The sequence below is a fragment of the Scophthalmus maximus genome, chromosome 19 (genome assembly GCF_022379125.1).
Source record: "Scophthalmus maximus strain ysfricsl-2021 chromosome 19, ASM2237912v1, whole genome shotgun sequence".
In the NCBI taxonomy this organism is placed as follows: Eukaryota; Metazoa; Chordata; class Actinopteri; order Pleuronectiformes; family Scophthalmidae; genus Scophthalmus; species Scophthalmus maximus.
Window position 1 is genome coordinate 12,833,140 of NC_061533.1, and position 24,478 is coordinate 12,857,617.

Consider the following 24,478-nt stretch of genomic DNA (forward strand, 5'->3'; position numbering starts at 1 on the left):
TTACTGTAAGTGGAAGTGGTCCTGCAAAGACAGTGTTAGTACACTAAGTTGCTTCAGTTCAAGGCTAATGCAGTGTAAACCCGGCAGATCAACAACATTAAATGTTTCTATTATTTTGTGCACACTTTTTATGTGCACTACCTATACTACCCTGATACCAGATATCACCATACTACACAATTTGCACACAGTACCTTATTGTAAGTACAGAAAGTTAATGGATCAGATTATTCACATTGTACATCTAATAAAATATTTTCATTATCTACGTTTAGGCCGTGCAGGACTTCCTCAAACATCCAAACCCAGTCCCCCACATGAAAAAAAAGAAAAAAAAAGACCAGAGCATATTTGATAATGCAGAGGAAAATATTTATTACAAGAACAACTTGACAGCATTTTCAACTTCCCCAAAAAGAAACAGTGAGATTTTGCAGTATTGCTGTCATACATACAGTACAAATTCAAGAAAAAATGTCAAGCAATCTGTACAGTTTTAGTGAAAGTAACATTAGCAAACAAGAGAATTGTCTGATCCTGAACATTCAGATTCCACTGACTGGGGACAGAGAAGGGGAGAGAGTCTAATGACATTTGCAAAGTTTTGCAGAACAAAGAACAGACAATGTAAGGACAATCTTTCAATCAGAATTTTTGTGATCGGTTTATCAATGTAATAGCATGTTTGTATGAAGTCACAGTTCACATAACTGGTAGAATTGAAAAACCAGCTGGTCAAAATGCAAATGTCTTCAAATAGGCCTGACACAAAAATGTAAATTTGCTTTAAATTCAAAGCAGAATACATGTAAGTATCTGTTTTTTTACAGGCGAAACTGATAACCAGCTATATGTTGGATCAATACTGATACACTGATCATAAGTTATTTGTAGCAACAAGGAGTATTTAAGCTAATCACATATCTCCGAATATTGCAAAAGAGCCCAAATACATTTTGTTTGTCTGGCAACATTTCAAATGATTTTGTCTGTTTGCAGTAAATTGTTGAGAACATTTTTTTTAAAAGCCCCACCTCACCCTTAACACTTACAACGTGCGACACAGATGTCACTGGAGCCCAATAACACTTGATTTTATAAATAAATAAATTAGACCAATTTCACCCCTGTCTTTACTCCAACTCTGTACATATTCTCATACAGTATGTACACAAAGATATGCACATTCACTGTCTCACTGCCCTGCAAAAACATTTGTAACGAAAGTTTTTTTTTTAAATTTCTTTCTTTTCTCACTGACATTGTCTCCACAATTTCTACGGGAAATATTTCACATCTGTAAAACACTTTCTGCAGGGCAGTGATACTACAGTTCCAACGTTTCCACTTTCAAATATATTTTTACACAGTCCTCACCTGTTTAATACCAAACACAGAAGTACTGTTGCTGGGGTCTGGCCACTCATACTGATGACAACTGTGCAAAACCTTACAAGAGAACCTTGATATCCAGTTACAGCATCTATTATTCATGCACTATTGCACTCATGCAGTCCCTCAAGTCAAAATCATTCTTCATCTGTCAAACTTCACCTCATCATCTCATTGTTACTGGCTCTACTGGCTCTAATCAGCACCAGTACAAGGAGTGGATACTGTGTCAATAATTTTTTCACCATGACAAAACATGTCTTTTTTTAGCCACTAGATGTCACCATACATTGTGTCATGTCTTTGTAATCAATCTGCTAAGGTTATGAGGGTTCTCCTGTTTCAAAACAACTGGTAGGATTCTAGGGCAATAAATTATATATCTTTTATCATGAATTATGCACCTACATCAAGTATAATTTATAGTGAAATTGGCAATGTTCCTTTTGTTCCACATTCACACTCACACTCTCCAATTTATATTATCATAAAGAGTTAATGATGGCATTGGCAAGTGTCCAATAGATCGTAGTGATATTGAGGAAAAACATTCAAAAACTAACCTGTGAATACATTTTAAGGCAAAGGGAATTGTCAAGGCATTTCCAACACCCACGTTGCATAGCTAAGGCAGCACAGAACGTAATACAGTGAGAATATGTACATTAAACTGTATATCCAATGCCTTTTTATATACAAAATACCCACATCTCTCTGTGAGCACACCGACATGTTATTTACACATTCATTCTTCTTAGCGTTTGACTTGCGCACATACTGTATATATTCAGCATTGAATTCCAGGGTACAGTTTGGTCGGAGGAAGAACTCTCAACATATCCGTTTCAGTGACAATGACACAAGGTGTTATAACCTTCACCTGCTCCTCAAATGTTTACACTCAATCCACTTAAAAGTTAAAATATTTTACTGCATTAAACATAATCTTTAAAAAGCTGTAACACATAAAAACTTATTACCTACTGTAACTCGACTAAATCAACTGATTGTGGAAAAGATGACTTTAAAGAGATTGGTAGTGCATGTCAATATTTATAAAGTCACAAGAATGATGGGGGTACCTTTGACTGTTACCTATAGGTGTATTGTAGATGTGAGTATGTTGAGCCATTAATGAAGACCACTAATGAGTATACAGACTGAAATGATCACAGTCAAAATATCAGCACTATGAAGGCAAGCAGAGATGCTGTGGCAAACCACGAGAGGGAGCTACTCAATCTGACTAAAGGTTTAGTGTTTACATTGTTTCTACAGTTGCAGCTTTAAATCTCTGGCACTTTACCATGCCCCTCAGCAGGGCACATGGCAGAACATATGCTCTCTCCTTCTCTCGCTCTCTCTCTAACCTTAGGTATAAACCATGTTTTCCACAAAGAAACATACCCTCTGATTGGCAAAAGCATCCCCATTGGATACATTAAAACAACAGTAAAACTATTAAAGACCGTTCCTTTGGTAATAAATAATTTGGCTTGAGTGCAAAATAAAAGCAACGTGAACCCCCTGCAGTTATCCGGGGGAGAAACTAAGTGAAAAGAGAATGTTTGACATGCAATGAACAGTCTAAAGCCCAGTCTTAGTCTGCTTTTTTACACAGTAGTCAAAATTCATCACAACAACCTCCCATGTCATATTTTGTGCTACATCCAAGCTTCATTATCCAGGCTTCCTGACTGTCCAGGGAAGGCGCAATCTTTGTTGCCCATGGCTGGGGAACGTGGCTGAGGATGGATCATGTCCGCAAAGGCCTGGTGCAGGCTCTTGCATGTGGCTGGATGACCGGTAGAACGGGAGCTCTGAGGGGACAGTGGTGGGGTGTGGCAGGGCGAAAGAGGGTTGTGAGCCTGCAGATCCCTGTAGCTGACCGGGGTGGGGATACGCGAGGGGCTGTTTTCCGGCCTGTTGTCAGTGCGAGGCCTCATTCTGGCTTTCAATTTGTGCTTTGAGGCAGGGGCTGCCCTGTCTGCCTTCTTCTGCCCTTTTTTAGTCAGCAGCCCTCCTCCTTCAGTGTCCCCGTTGGCCAGGGGTGAAGTTGGTGGGGGGGACTCAGAGCGGGATTCGCTCAAACTAAAGCACATGGAGGAGTTTTCACTCGAGGAGTCCTGGAAGGAGCAGTCTTCAGATGGTGGAAGAGGCACGGGTGACGGACAAGCCTCTGGGGGTGGGAGGTCATCACTCCCTTCACCATTTTCCAGGTTGTAAGAAAAGTTTGGCTTGTGATTCTCAAGAGGAACATCTCCTTCAGGCCCTGTGCCCCAGCCAAGCTGCACCTGCTGACCTGTCAACACCCCTGTCGGAGGACCACCTGCATGGTCTCCATTCATATTCCTACAGTGCAAAGCAGGTTGTGAGGGGACCTGATTCATGAAACTGTCTGACTCTGTGTCTCCAATGCCGGGCAGGGAAGATGGGAGTTCCCTCTCCTCTGTGGAGCTAGAGATGGCCGGGAGCTTCTTGAGACCCCCTCCACGCTCCCCCCAGTGTTCAGACTCTCCTTGACCAAAGTTGTGTTGTCCTCCAAAATTGTGTCCATAAAGTAAATTTAAGGGGTCCTCCATTGGGAAATGACGGGGATTTGTTCTCTTGGATTCCCTAAGGTCAGGCAAAGTTCCTAACTTTGCTCCCACATTCAGGGAGGAGGTGGAGGAGTTAGAAGAGGAATAGGCAGAGTCAGTGACATTAGGATCCGTAAGTGTTGGCACTGAATGTGTCCCAGCTCCCTGCAGGGTCGCTCCTGCTGGAACTTTACTAGACACTCCTACAGCCTGCTGTGTATTGGCCAGAAACTCGGCCTCAAAGCTGAGATACAGGTCTTGCTCCCTCTTGGGGTCGAGCACTGGAAGCATCTGGAAGCCGAAGCTTAGTCCTTCCTCCTCAGGCTCCTGGCGCTCCAGGCCAGGACAGTTTCTATAGTGGCCACGCCCAGCAGAGCGAGGGCCCTGTGACACCCGAGGGGAGCGAGCAGAATGATGGTGAGAGTTGCGGGGAGATGAGTGTGGTGACCGTCGACCTCCTGAGGTGACTGGTGGCAGTAGTCTGCCTTTTCCTATAGAGGGTGAGCGAGGGGCAGGAGGTCTGGGAGTAGTTATAGTCTTCTTGATAGAGCTACTGTTGTTGCTCTGGACCCCTTTGATAGGTGAGTTAGAGCATGAGGACGACTGCCTCTTGGTGAAGCCACCAACGACTCTGGGAGAGGAAGGGGGCATTTGTCTGGCCCGCAGCTCCTCTCGTCTGTCTGAAGGTGGGGGCTGAGGCTCTCTGTAACACGGAGCGGGATTCGGGCCGGCATCGCTGGACCGAGTGCGGCTTGGTACCTTACTCTGGCTGTGGGAGCGTGGAGCATGGAGCCTTCTTGGACCCTCGTTTCCGAGGGAACGACCCCTCTCTGTGCGAGACGTCCGTGTTCCATCAGAGGATCCCTGCGGTGGGTTGGGTTTGAGTATTGGAGCGAGTGCAGCACGTTCCCGAGATTGACTGCGAGCACGGGGCAGTGATGGACGCAGGGATGGGGTCTGATTTCCTGCCCCAGACCTCTCAATCACATGCTTCCCCTCTTTACGATTGACAAGCAGGATTACCTCTTCACCAGTGCGGCGTGAGGCGCCACCAAGAGTCAACCGCCCCCCTCCTCCTCCTCCTCCTCCTCCTCCTCCTCCTTTAGATGATGCTGTAGAGGAGTCACTGTCTCCAGACATACGTCTTGTTACTGGCAACATCGCCTCCTTAGACCTACAATGTAGAGAGGAGACAAAACGTGATTTACATAAAGTGACAGAATTTGTCTATCCCAGGATGCACTAATTACTCATATTACTACAAAGGTGGTACAGGACAACATATTACCTCTGACTCAGCTCCATCAAATTTATTGTGAATATTATCTTTAGAAGACACGTGATGTGCGATGTTGAGGATTTGTGAGTATTTGACTAGGTCAGAATCACAGACAGTGTTTCTGACCTAAGGCTCCGTGTTTCTCGGAACAGTGGACAGTGACAGCCAGGGGGATTACAGGGTAGATGAGAACAAGTGGGGGTAGGATTAGAGGTCTTGAAGATTTTCTAACCCAACACACAGAACTGCCCTTTCTCAAGCAGACACCACGCCACTGGACCATCAGGTGTAGCTGTATAATCAGCTCATGGTTCACTTACAAGGAGACCAAAACCTAGATCTGATGAGAACCGATCCAAGTGTTTACTGTAAAACAAACAAAAATAAATTCCTTAATCTTACATAGATAGTAGATTAATTAGACGGTAAAATAGACTAAATAGCCAAATTGGCCAATTTTACCACACTACAAATATTTCTGATGCAATTAAAACTTTGAAGAATAAGAAAACAGTATTTTGAGTTGCTCTCTGGAATCCATGTATTAAAAGACTCGTCAGTCAATTTAGAAATAACAGCACACTGAAGCCCTGTGTTTTGTTTTCATCTAGATCACAGGTGGTGACTTTAATTAGTGTTACTATTAAACCAGACTCCCCAAGTTATCCTCAGAAATTAGATTTGTATAAATTCAGGCATGGTTATCTGCCTGCATGGAAACCACCTGTTGACCTACTTCCCCAGATAGCTGTAAACAGTTGTCTGCGGATAGTTGCGAGATTAGTCTTTATCTTGTCTGGCGCACTTGTAAAGGGATGCCGCACCCACACGGGGTTAATTCTAATGAGCTGATGCCTTGACGTCTAGTGTGAGCCATCACTCAATAAAGAAATGAGCCACACGTTGGCTGGAAGCCAAAGTAAACCAACATTCAGCTCTTAATTGTGTTCAACAATGGTGCTTTCACAGTTTGACATAGAGGGAGAGGACGTGACCTTTTCCAAGCTTCATGGAGAGCATGAAGGGTTTTAATTGTCTTTAAATCCCATAGAAAGATCTTAACATGCCACTACTCTCGCTCTGACTCAACCAACCTGCCCACTACCTGATCAGACCATCTGTTTGCTAAGAGAAGAAACGCTTGAGCAACAGCTCTCACAGACCTAGCCATGACGGACAGTCAATAGTCAAATAAATTAAATGAAGGTAGTGAAGAGTATGGAGACAGGACAGTAAAAATGTTGGTGTTTATCTAGTAGCCACTGGGGGGCGCTGTAGGGTGTCTGTGGGAGACTTTACAGGGCAACGTCACCTGAGATTAGATAAATCTGCTCTGGTCTAATCTGTGGCTTCCTGGCATATCTGTTTGTTTGTGTGTTTGTGTGTGTGTGTGTGTGTGTGTGTGTGTGTGTCCATGTGTCTGTGTGCCTCCTGTCTGCCTGCCCGCCTGTCTGTGGGCAGGAGAGAGCAAATGGCAAAAACTAAGCGTGCCCTGCCAGGCTACTTGTGAGAGATTAATTTCTCATCACGGTTATCCTCACACAACCACACACCTGCGTAGACGCACCCACACACACACACACACACACACACACACACTTGCCTGAGAGGATTAAAGTGGCGGGGCTCGGAGCGGTCCCGTGGCGGCCGTGGAAGCAGATTCCGAGCTGCGCACGAGTCGAGCTCCGTATGGACAAAAGCGTTCTGAGATCGTCCTGATCGTGTGGAGGAGGAAGAGGCACAAGGAGCAGAGGGGGCCTCGGTGGAGCGCCTGTCTGAGGGCTTGTAAGGTGCAATGCCATCATTTCGCCAGTGCGGACCTGGGCTGGTGGAGCGCGAGGAGTGGGCACTCGAGGACTTGCTGTGGGTCCCCTGACCACTGGCTTTAGCCTGGTGGTAGCGATGGGCTGTGGAGACAGATTGTTAACAAGTGGTTAAGACACACTTCTAACTTACATTGTCAGCATGTACATTCACCATGGATAGAAGCCATTAGCCTCTAGATCCAGAAATACATCATAGCTAACCACATAAATGCCATTAAGCACAGAAGCAGTAGACAAAATACCTTTGCGGCCTCCTTTAACTTTAGTCAGAGATATTGATGTTTAGCTTTTATTCTTTACTGATTTGTGATGTGGACTCAAATGTTACACCTCAAAAGAATGTATACTGTGTATTAATATAATGGTATCAAAAAAAGGGGATTGCAAAATGTTGCCAGTACCAAATGAAGTGTATTTGCTGTTGCAAGACCTGAATAATCTGCTGTTATCATTGGAATACACAAAATATCATTTTGGTTTTAGTTTTTTGGTTTTGTTGTGCAAAGAGAGAGTGAGCACACAACTTGCATCATTTCTCAGACCTACATTTCTTGGCTGGATTTGATGTGATTTCAATATCTTATATGTGCAGTCCTGTCTGAATATTTTCTGTTAACACTGTATATAGTATTGGAATCCCCCCCCCCCCCCCCCCCCCCCCCACACTTGTAATCATATTTTATTACTTTTTTTACTGATCTCTCTATTTTTACTATCCCCTTTGCTGCTCAAACATAATAAAGGATTATCTTATGTTATTGTATCGTATCTTATCTTCTTCTATTGGTCAGGGTTCAGTATGGTAGAGACTGTTGAGATTGTTGCTGGGTGATTGAACAATGACAAACCCGTTACTAGCATACTTTTTATTTTTAAAATGTAAAATGACAGAATTTATACTTTATACTACGTTACCTGTCTACTATAGGACTGAGCGGCAAAGACTAATTTTCAATACTCTGGACCTTCTGTGTCTGAACGTAGCACATGAGACACAGATCGTTATTATGGAGACACAACAGTGACGTTGTTCTAAGTAAGGGCCTGACGGGGAATAGCAAGTGAACTCACCAAAGGCAGCACAGCGACACGGGTCATGCTTGTCCAAATAGTGCTCTAATGTGTCCCAGCCCCCTCCAACACGCACCATCACATGAGTACGAAGGACCTGAGGCAGAAAAGGGGGAAAACAAGGCTTCAACAGATGAACGGAGAGAAACATACAAATGCATGCACAAATAAAATGGCCTTACACAACCACACACGCTGCACAAGTCAAAAGATATGCAAATTATCCCCAGTGGGGCAGATTGCTGAAGGCTGGCTGGCCCCCAGTGTTACATAACATCTAGATGCACCCCTGCCTGTACCCCTTGTCTTTCCATCCCCCACAATCCTGTTTCTCCCACCTCACCCCCAGCTGCTGCCATTATGAGGGCTGTCCATTGCCATGCCAACTCACAATTAAACACGAGTACGGTAGCATAATAAAGAGCCAAAGTGCCGTGAAAGACTGTCTCTCAGCCGGCTTCCCTGTGTTTTCAGTGAATTAGCATGGTAACAACTCACCCCTGCTGTCCTCTCTGAGATTTCAGTTATCAGAGAGAGGAGGGGAGGGGGCTGGATTGCCATAACAGAGGGGGGGTTGGTGGATATGTCACTTCTTACTCTCCTCTGCTCTTTGAGGCACAAACATCCACGAGATCAGACCCAGGGACCTCACTGCCTCCAGGCAGAAGCCGCCTTCACTGAGGCAGCACACTTGGCCTGATGTGACAGCCCTGTGGATGCATCCCCTGCCTTGGGTTGTGTAACAGGGTCTGCCAGCCACATGGTTCTAAAGGGTGTTTCTGTGTCTCTGAGGGCTGGCAAGGCAAAGCCATAATGTTGTGTCTGTGTGGGCTGGCACACTACTTTTTACTTCCACCAAATCACACATGGCTAGAGAGAGGTCCCAGACTCGGCACACGCACCAAAGTATGACCCCATCTTCACTCCAACGCAATCCCTGCCAATCCACTACAAGTCCTTTCATTGGCCTTGTTCCCCTACTACATCAAATCCATCAAAACAGCTGATCTGCTTATCTCTATCAGACCTGAGAGTATAAACTGCTAACTCTCTACTGCTCTGGCCTCATGCCAGTAACAGGTTTGTGTTCGTGTGACCAACGTGAGCCAGTAGTGAAAAGTAGAGCTGCACAAGTTTCATATAATATTCTTAGCAACGCTGTGGTCCAAAAGGTCTGATAAGAAAGAGGTACACACTGTACAGGTAGGGTGGATTAGATCTGCTGTCAGTACTGACTCTGATTGTCTCACTCATTTTTATCTTTTATCTTCCAATGTACAGTATAAAAAATAGAGGTGTTATTGTTACATTTATAGACATGGCTTTACATCTCCCTATAATGAATTTTTGACTGTGGAGCCGTAATGGAAACAGCCAAGGGGTATCTGAACAGACAAATGTCTTATTGCAGTGTGATAAATCCGTGACTAGGCAATTATCAAGGGTCATAAAATGCTTCTTGCACAGTAAAAATCTCCAGACAGTCAGCTCAGTCATTTAATTCACTGTAGCCATCTTACAACAGACACTCTTTGTTAATGATGATCCCTATTTTTGTGTGTGCTGTGAGCTACTGAAACACAAAACAACATAAACAGTTATAACACAATACTTTTATGGGCCTAAAATCAGAAACTGATTAATTGAATACACTATAAACGCTTGTATGATTAAATCTTTGTTTTGTTGCGTTCTGTATTGTCCTTGTTTCCATGTCTGACAAATGTATTATTGTGCATTTCATATGTCATGCATAATACTGCGGCACCGCTGAGGAGTCACTTGAGGCTGACTACATGTTTTGGGACCATGTTTCCCTTTGAATCTGTGGCAAAGCTGCTAGATTTCCTAACCACTGAAAGGGGTATCACAGTCTTCACCAGTGCAGAGAGAGAGACCCAAGCCTTGTTTCTATGGAAACAGGGAACAGAGAGACTTCTTGTCATCATTGCGTGGGTGTGTTGAACAAATTTATCCTTGAATGTTGCTGGTTGAAAAATTAAGCTCATGGTTCATTTCAGCTGTTGTGCCCCGCGAGTGAAGGCATCTCTCCCCTTATAGGGAGCGACCTCCCCTGGGACAAAGACGCCCTATTAACTCACTCCCCTCTGTTCATATGGCACGTTCAACCATTTGCTTTCTGCTCTTCATCCCCTCGATCAGCCTGAGATCCTTGTACCGCTTTGGCAGCTGAATAGGGGTTTGTTGGCTTTCAAAGCAGCTGCCCGCTTCCTGCCCTCAGAGGAATAAAGGAAATGTGTTGAACGCACTTGTAGCTGCTCAGGCATATGGGCAGCCACTGTCATCCCCAGTGAGGAATCAGGGGAGGGCGGAGACAGCATGAAGAGAGCTAATCTGACAAGTCAAAAGCTCCCCGACACACACACACACACACACACACACACACACACACAGTCCATCCCCTGACAGGTCACATTAAAAAAGGACTGCTCCACGAGGTCAGGACAGGGTTAGGATTATATACTTTTATTTTTGCTGAAGGAAAAAACAGTGAATAGTCACTGACTTTTCTCTCTAGTCCTTGCGGGATGAACGTTTTTGTTTAAGGAACAAATGATGGCTTTTTGGGAAGGCAGTTTTTCCATTACAGTCAAGCTAAAGACCAATATTAATCTTTTGGAGAGAGAGATCTACTAATCTACTAATTTGACTTACATCTGTTAATTTAGTCTGCATTTTAACAAAACATTAAAGTAGTTAAATAAGTCCTGTTGGGTTATATCATAATTCAGCTTTAACCTCTTATTTCATAGAGAATGGCTATAAAAAATGTATTATTCTATCATTTGCCACAAATGTGGCAGTTGCTTATATGCGTATTGGTGTTCATGGGAAAAAAAATAATCTATTAATAATAGTATATAATAATTAAAAAATTTTAACACTCCCTTACAATTAGTCAGACTAAATTCAGTTCAGATGAGATGTTTTCAGAATCTGCAGTTCCCTATGTAGTATATTTGGAAAAACACAAATGTACCATATATTTTAGCATGTTGAATTAGAAACATTATTAATAATAATATTAAAAAATGACTGGCAGATAGAAATAGGCATCCCGGTCCTGTCGATGCAGGCAAATATGAAAGCCACCTAAAGAGTCCATTAACATGGCTGCGGGGCATTTTAGGTAATTGAGACCAAATCAATCCCGGGTATGAAGAAGCCTCCCTGCCCAGTCCTCTGAGGCCTGATGTGGGTACGGTGGCAGCTTTCAAACTGGAATCGAGACAAACAGTCTAGCACAAACAGGCTAGAGCCAAGATAAGAGCCGACTCAGGAAATGACCTAAAGCTCTATTTGTGTCTCAATGGAAAAAAAAAAGTCCAGTCCTGGGAGTGGGCCAGACGAAGTCGGTGTGTAAACACTCAGTTAAGAGAGAGGAATCACAATGTTGTTACATACACTGTACAGTTCACCAGGCTTTGATGCAGCCGAGTGGTTTATCTGTTGCTACTGTACATAACCTTGCTCTTGTTGAAACAACATTTGATGCCATATGTCTGCACCATATGGTTTCATACAATTAGCGCAGGCCCCACTGTCTTTTATGCTATTGGCCAAAGTAGCAACTGTATATTTTCAGCTGAACATTCAGTGTAACACTGATTTAAAGGATAATTTAGGTTTATTACAAGTAATGGTGTTTTTTTTCTTTTTCTTATCGGATATGAAGACGGAAATCTGGCAACATGGAAACTACACTGCGTCAAAGTCTGTGAGTGCAAGAAACATTAGATAATAAGACTGTCAGGTCAAATAAACCACATTATGTGAAGGCAAAATCAAAGTGAGAACACCAGAAATGTTGGTAATCAAACCCTCATAGCACAATTATGGAAAACATGGTGGGTCAGAGTTGAACCTGGCAACCATCAGGGGGCGTGTGCACACACATTTCTGGCAGGTGCTGGATAAAAAAAATCAGTGGAAACAGATGAAAAAGTACCCACACACTGCCATCTTGTTCCCACTTTACTTTTACTCCTCATGAACATGGCAACATTTTGACCTCCTAACATGTCCATGCAGAATAAAGTAAGAAAACAGTGGGTGGGTATTTTTTCATCAGAGTTAATCCAGGAAGTTGTGCGACTGTGAAAACTGTTTGCAATAAACTATGAACCTAAAGATTCCATTCACCATTGTTTCTTTCTCCCAGGCAGCTTTGACCCAACTTGGGGGGGTTCAAAAACTTTGTGATGTCGCTTTGTTGCAACATCTTAGCAATGAACCTGGCAAGAGCGATGTTATCATAATGATTGGACTGACAAATAAAACTAATAAAATTAGACCCAATTAGTAATAGACCAGATATTTTTCTCTAGGTGAAACTGACATGACAGTGTGAGGGAACCTTCAATCTTGCCTTTTGTATTTTCATTCCTGGAGTATTAGATATTGGGATATTGAGTGAGTTATTACAGCTAGTCTTTAGGTTTGCTTTTTAAAACCATTAAAACCCACAAGTGATGGGTTTCACAGTCAAAGAAAATGTTAAATTCTCTTGAATTCGCCTGAAATTTTCATGGTCAAAAGAATGTGCAGTCATTTTCTCATGGTGTGGATTGTAATTTCAACCATAAAAATAAGAAGTAAAATATACACAGACATGTAACACGCTGACAAATCATTTGACTTTGACCATTTGTGGTCGTGACAGCTCACCCTAATGAAGATCAGTGCACTGGAGTCTCCCACTTTGTACTTCCCCTCCGACACCTTGATCATAGGAAACTGAGCTGGACAGGAACAACGGCCCAGAATCTCACGCACCTGAAGAGAACAACACAAAAAAAAAAAAATTTCAGTCAGAGCATTACAAACATGACGCGCACATCTGAGAGGAACCTAACAGTGATCCCTTCCTGTTCTTGAGGTCAGTGGCCCTGAACATGAAATCATGTTTTAGACACAGTTTCTGTCGCGGTGACCAAAGCGCCACTGGTCCTGAGCGCTATGTGTCAGCGACATAATGACTCTCTTGTACGGTGTGAGAAATGAGCAGTCTGGGCATATGACGGCATTGGAGCGAGCATGCGTCATCTTCCTGTCCACTATTCTCTCCAAGCACCTACTGAGTGATGCAATGCCCCGCCCCGCTCTCTCACCACATTAAAAGCCCCCCCCCCCCTCTCTCTCGTTACATTTGGGTAATTAACTTCACCACAAAGTCTCACAAATGCACAAAAATACACACGTGGACGTGCTAATGAGTGCTCTCCGTCTCCAGCTCTTGAGGCTGTTAACACGGCGATGTCCCTGCCCGTGACATCACAAGCTGAGGAGAGCGAAGGAGCTCCCAAACCAGACCGGCGGTGCTGGTGATGATGTCAGCGGGCCCGTGCTGCCAGCTGGGTTTTGAATCGAGAGCCCGCGCCCTCGCTGTGGCTGGGGGTGCTTATTAGCCGACCGGAGTCAGACACAACTGCAGGGTGGAGCGAGGCCCGCCTGTGCGTGGCCGAGGCCTGGGCTCTCGCAGGAGTGGGCTTTGGACTTTGATGTTTTCCTTGGCGTCTCTCTCCGACAAAAGCGTGTGCGCACTTGCCGACCGGGAGGGAGAGAAAGTCAAGCAGCAGAGTGACGGAGGACAGAGGAGGAGGAGTGGAAGAGCACCCGCTCCCTGTGCATGGGCAGGGGGGTGTTTTATTGACGTTGCGGTGATGGAGCGATGCGTCAGACGTGAGCCCCCTCCCTTTGGATGTTTAGAGCACCTTTCATACTGTAGCCTAAACACGGCTTGAGGGATATAGCTTGTCTGTGGTGTGTGTGTGTGTGTTTGGCCTACAACAACTACATTAAAGTGAACTCAGAAGATTAAGGAGGCACCGTGTTATTATCTTGAAATAGCCCCCGTCTTTCTCTGCCATGCAAATTAAAGAGGGAGGAATCAGTGCTAAGCCTCAGCATGTCACCTGCCGCTCTGTTCTCCCTCTCACCTGCGTCTGTTGAGCCTTCCTTTCCTTCCCCTTCCTCTCCCAGCTGCTTTGTTGCATCTCAGCCTTTATTTTTAGCCCAGTGCACGAGCTGACCAGACCTATATTTGCCTTTACTTTGTTTTGCTTACATTTCTACATCTGCCAGCTCACTCTCCTTTTTCTCTCCGCCCTGTCAGTCCGTCTGTCGTTCTGTCAGTAGGTGGACTACAGCCCTGTTTGGAAAAACCCCGGCCAATGAGTTAATGGAAAGATTGCTATGGCAACAGACATACACACACACACACACACACACACACACACACAGCCTTACCCTTCCCTATTTAACTGTACGGTTTGCCTTCTTTTTTTTTTCATTCTTGCTAAAGTGAAGTCTTTCTTTCGGCCCAAAACACCTCCCCCCAAGATCTGTTCGGCTGAGGTCATACGTTTTCACACACACACACACACACACACACACTGTCTCGTATGAAACACTGAGCAGGATACATAGTCCAGCCATGAGGTGTTTTTAATAAAAACTTAATCAATAGCAGCCCCTGACATTTGAACTATCTACTCTGAGAAACCTTTCACGTGAAATGTGTGCACTTCCCATGTCTTTACTGTGTCAACAATGGATATACACACTGAAACCAAAATACACACACACACACACACACACACACACACTGCAGAAAGACATAGAGCGGGATGAGCGAGACATGGTCACACAGGAAACATGCGGAAGTGGCGCTAGCACACTGAGAAAAACTGAGGGATGAATTATAGATGCATGCAGGTCACATGAGAGACACATTCAGCAGGAGCTGCAGATGTTTGAGAAGGAAAAAAAGGGAAAAGGGAACAGCGACTGAACAATCCACAGCATGTCCCCACACTGGGAATCTGCTGCATCGATCTCAAGACTGGAATGCCGAGATGCTTGTGCAAGAAAAGAAAGAGAAACATTTTCAGTAAAAGAGACAACTGTGACGTTCCCCATAGAACTGAGCAGCCGGGGTTGTCTCCATGCGGCAAGAGAATACACAGTTCATATTCCTTTAATGATCCCACTGCTCAGATCACGTCATGTGCTCAGTGTGAGTCAACAATCTCTTCATTCTTCTCCTTCCTGACCTACAAACATCTTAAAGGACATTCATGGAAGAGATAGTCCAAGGGGGGGGGGGCTGCCTAAACCCTGGGGATGAATAGAGGAAATGGGAGGGGGAGAGATAAAGATGTTTAGGCTTCATTTCCCTTTTTCTTTACTGATTTGTGGTGTGGCCCCGCATGTCACACTGTGCAAGAATGTATGTGGATTAATATAATGCTATCATAAAAAAAGGAATGTAAAAATGTTGCCAGTGTTGTTTGACTATATCAAGTGTGTTTTTCTGTCATCAATGGAATACACAAAATATAGTTTAGGTTTTAGTTTTCTGGTTTTTCAGACAGCTTTTTTCAAATTTCCTAGATGTTCACACAACCAGTTGAATATCTGTCTGTTCTCCTTATGACTCAACAAGTTGCGTACAACTACACAGTTTGCTCTAGTGCTTTGATCAAACAAAGGTGTGCTCGCCAGCGGTGACTGCTTCCTTTTATGATTGCTCTGCGAAGCATAATTGTTGCGAAAAAGAAACTCCAACAATAAAAAAGTGACCGTTACAACATAGGAATTTACATGGGGGTTTTTCCAGGACTGACGTGACACAAGTGAGTGGAGGAAGTTTATGACAAAGTGCTTTCAAAGAAAATTGGGAGGAATGAAAGATTAAAAGGCACAACACATGCAGCACATTCAGTGTGATAGATGGAACATTATGCTTAAATGAAAGGGGATCCTTCCCAGGATGGAACAACCTCGCCATCAGATAAGCGCACAGCACAGAGGAGCGTGATAACTAGGCCACGCGAGGGTGGCTGCTTGGCAGGATGGAGATTTTTGGAACTCGAGGGGCCACCACCCACAAGTAGGCCTTCCTATAGTCTGTGAACACACACTGAAAACAGCTTCATATCAGAGTCTAACCTGCTGTTAAACTGATGTTTCTGACAGCTTGTGTGCACAACGCAGCTGCGGACAACCGTGCCACACCTCACGAACATGAAGCTGCCTCCTTTGCACAAATTATCTCTTTGAACAACCTGAGGGCTGAAGGGAGGTTTGTGAACGACTGAAGGGAAAACGATTATGTTTTGTAATTACGTAAGACCTGGAGCCTAAGGGCATGAACTGGAGAGATACGGACATTTAAGTATTCAGAGGCGGGACCAACAGGCCAGACGAGCTGAGACGAGAAAAACGGTTGATGCAAGTAACACAGAATGGTAATGTACAAAAATGAAGAATGCATTCAAGCTATATAATGAAGACATTTCCATTAATATCTTTCCTTTTTCTGCTTTTTTGCCGATGAGAAGATTGATACCACTGTCATATCCGTCCCACTAGCACCTCTGAAACTCATCACATAACAGCTTGTATCTTCTTTATTTAAGTGAAAAAACAACAGTTTTTTTTTTAGGGGATTATGTACCAGGCCGTTTCTTCGAGGGAGCATTAATGGAGTCTTGACACAGCAATGTAAAAAGCAAGTCTTTTTTTAAACAAATTAAATATAATGTGTTAATTGGTGAGCTTCAGAGGTGACAGTACATGGACTGTCACCTCTTTGTTACATTTAAACTGAGCTAGGCTGGCTGTTTCCCCTTGTTTCCAGTCTTCATAATAAGCTAAGTAGCCGCTGACTCGAGCTAAATAAAATCAGGGGGGGAAGTGTGATTGTTCTTGTGCAGACATCACCCGTGAGCATGCTCTAAAAGTCAACGCCTGTCTTCTGGCCTCATGACAAACAGTCCATCAGGGGCTGGGACGACGGACAATCTAATGGACACCAAGTGCTGTAAGGTGAATAATTCCATTATTCATCTGTTTCAGCAAAGAGCAAACATAATCACTCGGTGCAGGGAGTTAAATATCAGGCCCGTGTCTAACTCATCTCCCGCTTTGTTTTGATGAGGCCCCACAACACCCAGCACTCTCCCTCTGACAGGCAAGGTGAGGGGGCATTGGTGAGGACTCTCTGTCATTCTGACTGTCCCTTCCTGAGACCGGCAGGCAGGTGCAGGGAATAACCAGACCAGTCACACAGACGGTGGCCTGCTCGGATAGACACCAAATTAAAATGATAATCATGCACAGGATAAGCTGATGGCACCAAACTGCAGCAATAAAGGCAAGAAGCGGGCCGCATGCAAAGCTCGGCGTCAGCTGTTTCCACGTGCACCCTGCTGCAGGAAAACAGCGGAGTGGGATCTGGTCTGAACTGCCACTGTGGAAAAAGAACCCTTAAAAATACTACACTCATAAAATTGCATCTGCAACAGCAAGAGAGAGGAACACTGAAGGATGCCACGCTCTCTCAGCAAAGCGTGTAAGTGGGACCCAATGCAAAGCATAATGACCTACTTTCCCCTTCCCCTCTCTCTCTACTGTAGCTCTCCCTCCCAGAGCAACATCCACTGCAGTCAGGTTTAACAGAGTGTACAGTAAAGTCACTCTAGGCACACTATCTTTCCTCTACTTCCCTTTTCTATTTCATGAATGCAGGAATTGGACCATAAGGTTAATGGAGAAGAGTGGCCACACACATTTTCTGTCTTCATCGCCCCTCCTCCCCTCTGCGCTGCTGGTGTTTCCACCCAAAGACTGAGATGTCAGCCTTTGATTGCCCCGCTGACAACTGTGGCCGTCTATATATTTCCCCCTCTTCCAGGCCACCAACAAGACATATTGTTCTGCTTTATGCTTTTATCATCTCCAGTGGAGACAGCGGTGGGGGATGGGAAAAGGGGTCTCGCACATGTTCGAACTGAACAGGGGCTGAATGTTCAAGCCTGGGGTGAGAAGAGACATGAACCAGTTTAAAATGAGTGAGCAGGAAGAAGGAAAGATGATGAACTGAGGAAGGTGACAAAGGCAGCGAAGCCCTCATGGTCTGTTGTTTATGAGCTCACATATTGTTCTCTATAGATGCCAATGCAGGAAGTCAACAATTAAAGTATGCATAAAGGGGTCAGTGAGTCCAGTTTTAATTATTACATATACACGTCAGCTCACCCAGGGCCTAAGTGCAAGACCTAGAAAATATACAAAAAGGATATTTGTGTGGGATGCTAACCATGCTCCTTTCCCTATAAGGCTGGATGCAGCATAAAGACAAATGCAGATCTGATCGAAGTCACTGTCATAATCCTTCTCTAGTGGTAATATTATGGAAAATCCCCTAATGCACAGGATAAACTTTATGTTTATGTGGACGTGAAGTATACAGTGATGTGAACCAGCTGCTGTCTGTAGTCACTCCTGGAATGGGAGGAAAAGGAACTTTTAGACTCATAAGTATCACTGACTCAAACTATGGTGAAGGAAATGAGACACCGGCCACTTCCCTAACTTATGAGTGGAAATCCGTCCCACTAGGAGATGAGTAAGAACATAACCGTCATGGCAGGTCAGAGGGAGACGCAGTGAAGTAAACAGCTTTAGATTACTTTAAGATGAAATACCTATTGTATCCAACAGGTAGTTGATATGACAAGTCATGACAAGTTCAGTGAGTCACGTTACTGTTACATAACCCCAGGTGTCTGGGTAAGGGACAATTATAATGTTCATTATTGTGAAATTAAGCCCAACATGTTGATGCAGGACCCTGACAAGAAGCAAAGTACAAGTAACAAGTGTTAACCGGTGATATACATTTACTGTGATTATTGTATAGCCGCATATTTAAAAGAGGGAGTTGTACTTTGAGTGATCAGTGTCTGTTAATATACGCATTAGAATAACGACGTGTATTCCTATTAACACTACACTTATTGTCACTAAAAGGTGATTACTGCGATCACCCAACAACCCAACAATGTATAGAATGATACAGAGTTGGTGAATGAACAAATCTCATTGAAATGCTACAAACCACACAGGAAACAAAGGCAAAACCTTTTTTCAAAAAAGTACATCAGCATTAAAAGTTGCTCTTCATATATGAGAGTTTTAAATAACTAAAAGCATAAATATGATCCGATAAAGAGTAACTGTCAGAGTGACAGATTAAAAACTTGGTGGTCATGCCTACACTATAGCTCACATTTACTACTTGAGTTCCTGTGTACACAGTAATCATAGGAAAAAAAATTTCCTTCACCATGTGTTGGCTCATATTGAAGTTACTGGGGGAAAAAATACAATAACTAAAAATGGAAACTTTGCATTTTGGTTTGTACAAGCTCAGATGCTGGCTATGCACATCTCTGTGGGAGTTAATTGCCTGGTAATGAATTGATGACATTTGATCAGTAATGTCATTGGATACGAAAAGGCAGACAGATCATGAATGGGTTGATAAATGATGCGTTTTTTTTAAAAGCTGCTCCAAAATTCGTCACAACTCTAATCTCTTGCAAGGCCACTGCAGCAGACACAGAAACAAAGAAAAGTGTGCAAGTATTCTGCAGGATAAACTTGTCACTGGTGTTATGGACACAAGGAAGCCTGGTGGTTTTCAATAGGAAGTGAATGGGCAGCTGATGGGGCAGATATTGATCACTCTATTTAAAAAGAAAAATGACTAATTTAGATTTTTCTTTTCCTGGTAAGTAAACACAGGTCTAGGAAACTAAAAGGTTTACAGTGGAATTATGTCTCAGCCACAAAATGGGAACCACACAGCCAAAGTCATTAGACAGGATGTGTGAGTACAACTAGTAGCAAACACTATAAAATACCCATCATAATACTGTACTATTTTAATATTGCAGCCTCTCATCTTAGTACCACTGTGGTTTCTGGTTCGAAGAACCATCAAGTTGCTGATGTGCGCTGTTCTGCGCAGCGTACATGCAGGCAATTTTCTAAGGTTTGACAGGGCAAGGATGGATATTTCATCCACCAGACACTTGTCGACTGGGAGTGCCACATCCCAAATCAGTCAAATGCCGCCACTATCCAACAGATGACACTGTGCACGGCACGTGTATGTGCGCCGAGGGATGTGACAGCACGGATGACGGATAAGACAGGCATACGCTCCGTGGCTTTCCTGTGATCTTTTTTGTCCTGACATGTAGTCGGCTTGTGTAATCCTCAGCAGTCGGTCATATGAGTGAGTGTGTGAGGACTCAGTCTGGATGTGAACAGCGCACATCCTCCTCCACATGCTCTCCTATTTCTGTCTGCAGAGGTCACACAAGAAGCTCCTTGCTCCAGTGTGACAGCCAACTGTCTCGCCCCTCTCTCCCTCTCTGCGGTCCCTCGCATGGTTACTGTCAAAGACAGACATTGTTCTTCTTCTTTCATCTACATGAAAAATATTACCCTCCCTCCCCAATGCTCACAACCCAAGCATGTGCTCGTCTGGTGCGTCTGTCTGTCTGTCTGTCTGTCTGTCTTCTCATCAGCTTTGCAATCTTGTGTGCTCATGTGAGGCAGGACCTGGTCAACCCTAGTCAAGAGTTGATGGTTTGGATTCCACAGGACAGGAAAATGTATGAGATGCAAAATGCCAAAGGGGACATTTTCTTTGAGGTAGCAGACAATTAACAATAATTCTCGCCTAGTGCGATATTGTATTGATTATTCTTAAGCTGAAGACGACCATCAACAGTGGTAAAGACATTTCCGTCTCTGGCAGTCTCTTCGTGTAGAGGCAGAGCTGACATTTGTACAGGAATGCGGGAAAAATGTCACCGAGCCGACCTGTGACATTTCAGAGCTCTAGGAGCACAAAGACAAACCAGGAATGTGGACGAAGTGAAGTTGTGCATGGATGCATGACGTGCACACCCGCGCCAAGAGGAATCTATAAGGTGTCCTTCTTCTTCATAGCACCTACGTGATCTTTTCAGAGAGGGTGCAACACTTTTGACACATTTCTGTTTTCCCCTGTGGGAGTGACTGTCTTCTGTCAGCTGCTCAATAACGTTGAGAGCCAGAAAAAAGACAAGAGTCAGAGTGTGAGAAGCCTGTGGGAAAATGGATTCATATTTATCCTGGTAGCGTGGCATGCCAGCAAATCGACTGTAATTCACACTTGTGCTGTGTAAAAACTGAGCTGCAAGGTCATGACACTGGTTCAGGAAGACTTGCTGAATCCTAATGCAGCTGTGAAATTCTATTCTTTGGGATTCTATGGCGCCAGCATGGAGTTATTGGGAGTATTACAGCAGGCTATGACGTACAGTGGCTTGGGCATTCACTGGTATGGGCAACTCACCAACTCGTCCAAATTTCGCATGTCACATAAAACTCTCTTCTGCTGCCAGATGAACGGCTCCGGATCGGGTTCCTCTTCCTCTCCATCCTCCTCCTCCTCCTCCACACTGTGGCTGCTCTCCTTGCGACCGGAGCATCTGCTGGGCGCGCTCTGCTCGGCGGGCTCCCGTGCGTCGACGCGCAGGCTCTCCTGGTCCCGGATCTCCTCTTCGATCTCCTCCTCCAGCTGGATCAGCATGGGGGCCAACATGCCGAACTTGGAGCCGCGTCGCGCCACCTCCAGGAGGCACAGGACGAAATTCTTCTCGTTGCACCTTTCCACCAAGTCGTTGGTCTCAAACATGAGCACGTCCTTGATCCAGAGCTCCTGCCGGCACCAGCCGATGAAGTTGGACACATTATCCCGCGCCAAGAACGAGCCTTGCACGACGTTGCGCGACTGAAAGACCACATCTTTGGACGGCACTTTCATGGACTGCGCAGCCTCCGGGTACTCCAGCTGGAAGTCCTGCGCGGCGCGGTTCACGTTGTTGGCGTGCCGACAGAGGGCACAGCCCGTCTCCAGCCCGTCCATGAAGGTGTCCGCGCTGATTTCGAGGTCGTACAGGGTTTTCAGCCACTCGGCCAGATCCTCCTTCATGGCATACAGGTATTCTTCACTGGATTTAAAGGGCCGGATACTCTTGGAGGCGGCGGACTGGATGTTGCTCTGATCAGCCATATTGTCGGGTTGGGTGTCAATCAAGTCCTACTCGATCGTTCCGATTGTCTCGTCGCACAATCCGCAGAACAGGCGACGGCGAGATAACCGCGTCGACGCGCCCATGCCGACTCGCATGTGCGGTTTGTTAACGGAGCTCCTTGACGCCGGGCTTTGTGTTGTCAGGCGCATGTCGGGATGCGGAGTGGCCCTGGCGCATGGATGCGTTGTCCCGGATGTCTCTGCGAAGCCCGTTTCCTCTCCGGGGCGCATTGCCGGGACCCGGAGCGAGAAAGGAAAGACGTGAGCGGGCGCGCGCGGCGACACACACCCATGCGTCGGCGCGCACAGCGAATCCAGCCGGTCGCCGGTCGCCGGTCGGTGCTCCCGCCCGCGAGGATCCACGTGTCACCGTGTGTGCGTCCAGATCGAGTCACGACCACTGCGCTGCGCCGCGTCCACAGCTGCTCTGCGCCGCGCACAGGCTCAGGGCAGCAGAGGACTGGGCGGCACATCCCATTATGAGGGATGACCGGGAGGGAAAGTTAACCCCATGTTCACCAACTCGGCATATGCTCCCATTCCCGTTGCACCCGACGTGTGGTTCTGATAACCTGCGTTTCAAACGGCAGCCCCTCAAATAGCGGGACAATTCAATTCAAAGTCAAAGTCTGAACACACACGTCTTCAAATGGTACTGCAGTAAAGTAAAGTAGGCTGCTCACAACGCAGATTGGTCCTTTTCAGGTTATATATTATGTTATTATTAATATGTAATTGTGCCTTGGTCGAGATGGAGTAATGGGTCCTATTTGAAATGTCAATTACATGTTCCCTGTAACTGATACTCTCAAGTAAGTAGTAGACAACTGTCCTTTGAGAATGTGCATGTATAATGGAAATACTTTAGAAAGTGAAAACATCTCAAAATTGTTCCGTGGACGTACTTGCGGCAAAAGCGCATGTTGTTCAACCCTTGAGACTGTTATGGGTGATGGCCTCATGTATTCATGCCGTGTCGTCACACTGTGAGTAAACAGGCAGCATTTTCAAATGATTTGTCATTTAAGGTTAACACACACGATGACTCCAAAGTCTCACACCAAGGAAGTCTGTGTGTGGCCTCTTCAGCCTCAAATGATGAAGGCCTTTCAAGTCTGTATCTAAGTATCATGAGACAGCCAAACTTCCATTACCTCTCCATAATCTTACCAATGATTTACGGATATGCTGAAGAGGGAACTATGCTAGGCCAGTTAAGCTTTAACAGCCTCGTCCTGAACTCTTACGACGTCTGTGATGAATGTGTGATGATTGGTTTGCAGATCTCACACCTGGGAGGACAGAGCCTGTAAACCCGAGAGATTAGGGATTAGAAGGGAGATAGTGAGATATACAGTGAATAGTGTTATCCAGTCTGGTGAGGCGGGCTGCATGCAGAGCACAAGACAGTAGCCAGTTCAAGAGAACAGGATCTAACGCATGGAAACAGGAAATGTGCGTTTTGTAACATAGTGCACAAGATAACAGGGCTAGAACAGGGCGGCAGCAGACTTCTTAGGGTCCTTAGTGTTAGGTTAACATGGGAAAAATGTTGGGAAACTATCAAAGACCAGAATTCAAATGCAAGACCAATACCAAGTGACGGAAATCCTAGGACAGAATGTTCTCGATACAAGGTCTACTACGGGCAAGAGACCTGATTTTCAGGCTTCAGCAAGGAAACTTGCCTTGGGGTATTAAAGACACAGTCTGTGAGCTAACTCCAAACAAAGGGGTGGCCATGAGTAGAAACTGATGAATCGCAACACGTATGTTAGTACTAATTCAACTACACCGAAAGCTGCTTTCCGACATGCACTGACGACCGAATATTGTCCTGAACTTTCTTGGAGGGGCCTTACGTGAGAAAGCAAATGTCTGCAATGTTTCACAAGACTTTTCATAGACACCCCCTTGGAAAAATGTCTGGAAAATGTCCGAGTGAGCCGATGTGAGAAAACATCTCTGGAAGATTCACAACAAGCTTGTGGGCGCTCTGCAGGTGCCACAGCCAACCCTCGCCTGAATGCTCCAGAAACACTCCTGCTGTTGTGAAGGCTTCTGACTCGGACAATCTCCTGCAGTATTCTGCATATTTGAAGCGCAAACTCATATTGTCATGTCTCATAACCGTTTCGTTTTTTGTTTTCTGATACTGTTTCAAGTTTGCAATGATTTTTTTAATAATTATTTATACAAGCTTTTATTCTGAAAATTGTTTGGAGGCACAGAATGTGGGTAATAATAATAATAATACATTTTCATTTATAGAGCACTTTTCATTGCTAAAAGCAATCTCAAACAACACACGGTATACCTGTACTTACGATGTACAAAATCTTCTGATTGTGCCTTTAATACCATTTCC

General features: G+C 44.8%; 1 protein-coding gene across 1 annotated transcript; it reads right to left on the bottom strand.

Annotated features, from left to right (window-relative positions):
* Positions 1-350: 350 nt before the first annotated feature.
* Positions 351-22,560, bottom strand: gas2l1 (growth arrest-specific 2 like 1). The gene is made up of 5 exons (XM_035639485.2): positions 21,370-22,560; positions 12,837-12,944; positions 8,148-8,244; positions 6,854-7,157; positions 351-5,145 (listed from the first exon to the last, which is right to left on the bottom strand). The coding sequence occupies exons 1-5, from the start codon at positions 22,087-22,089 to the stop codon at positions 3,057-3,059; spliced, it is 3,318 nt and encodes a 1,105-aa protein (XP_035495378.1). The 5' UTR covers positions 22,090-22,560; the 3' UTR covers positions 351-3,056.
* Positions 22,561-24,478: the final 1,918 nt, after the last annotated feature.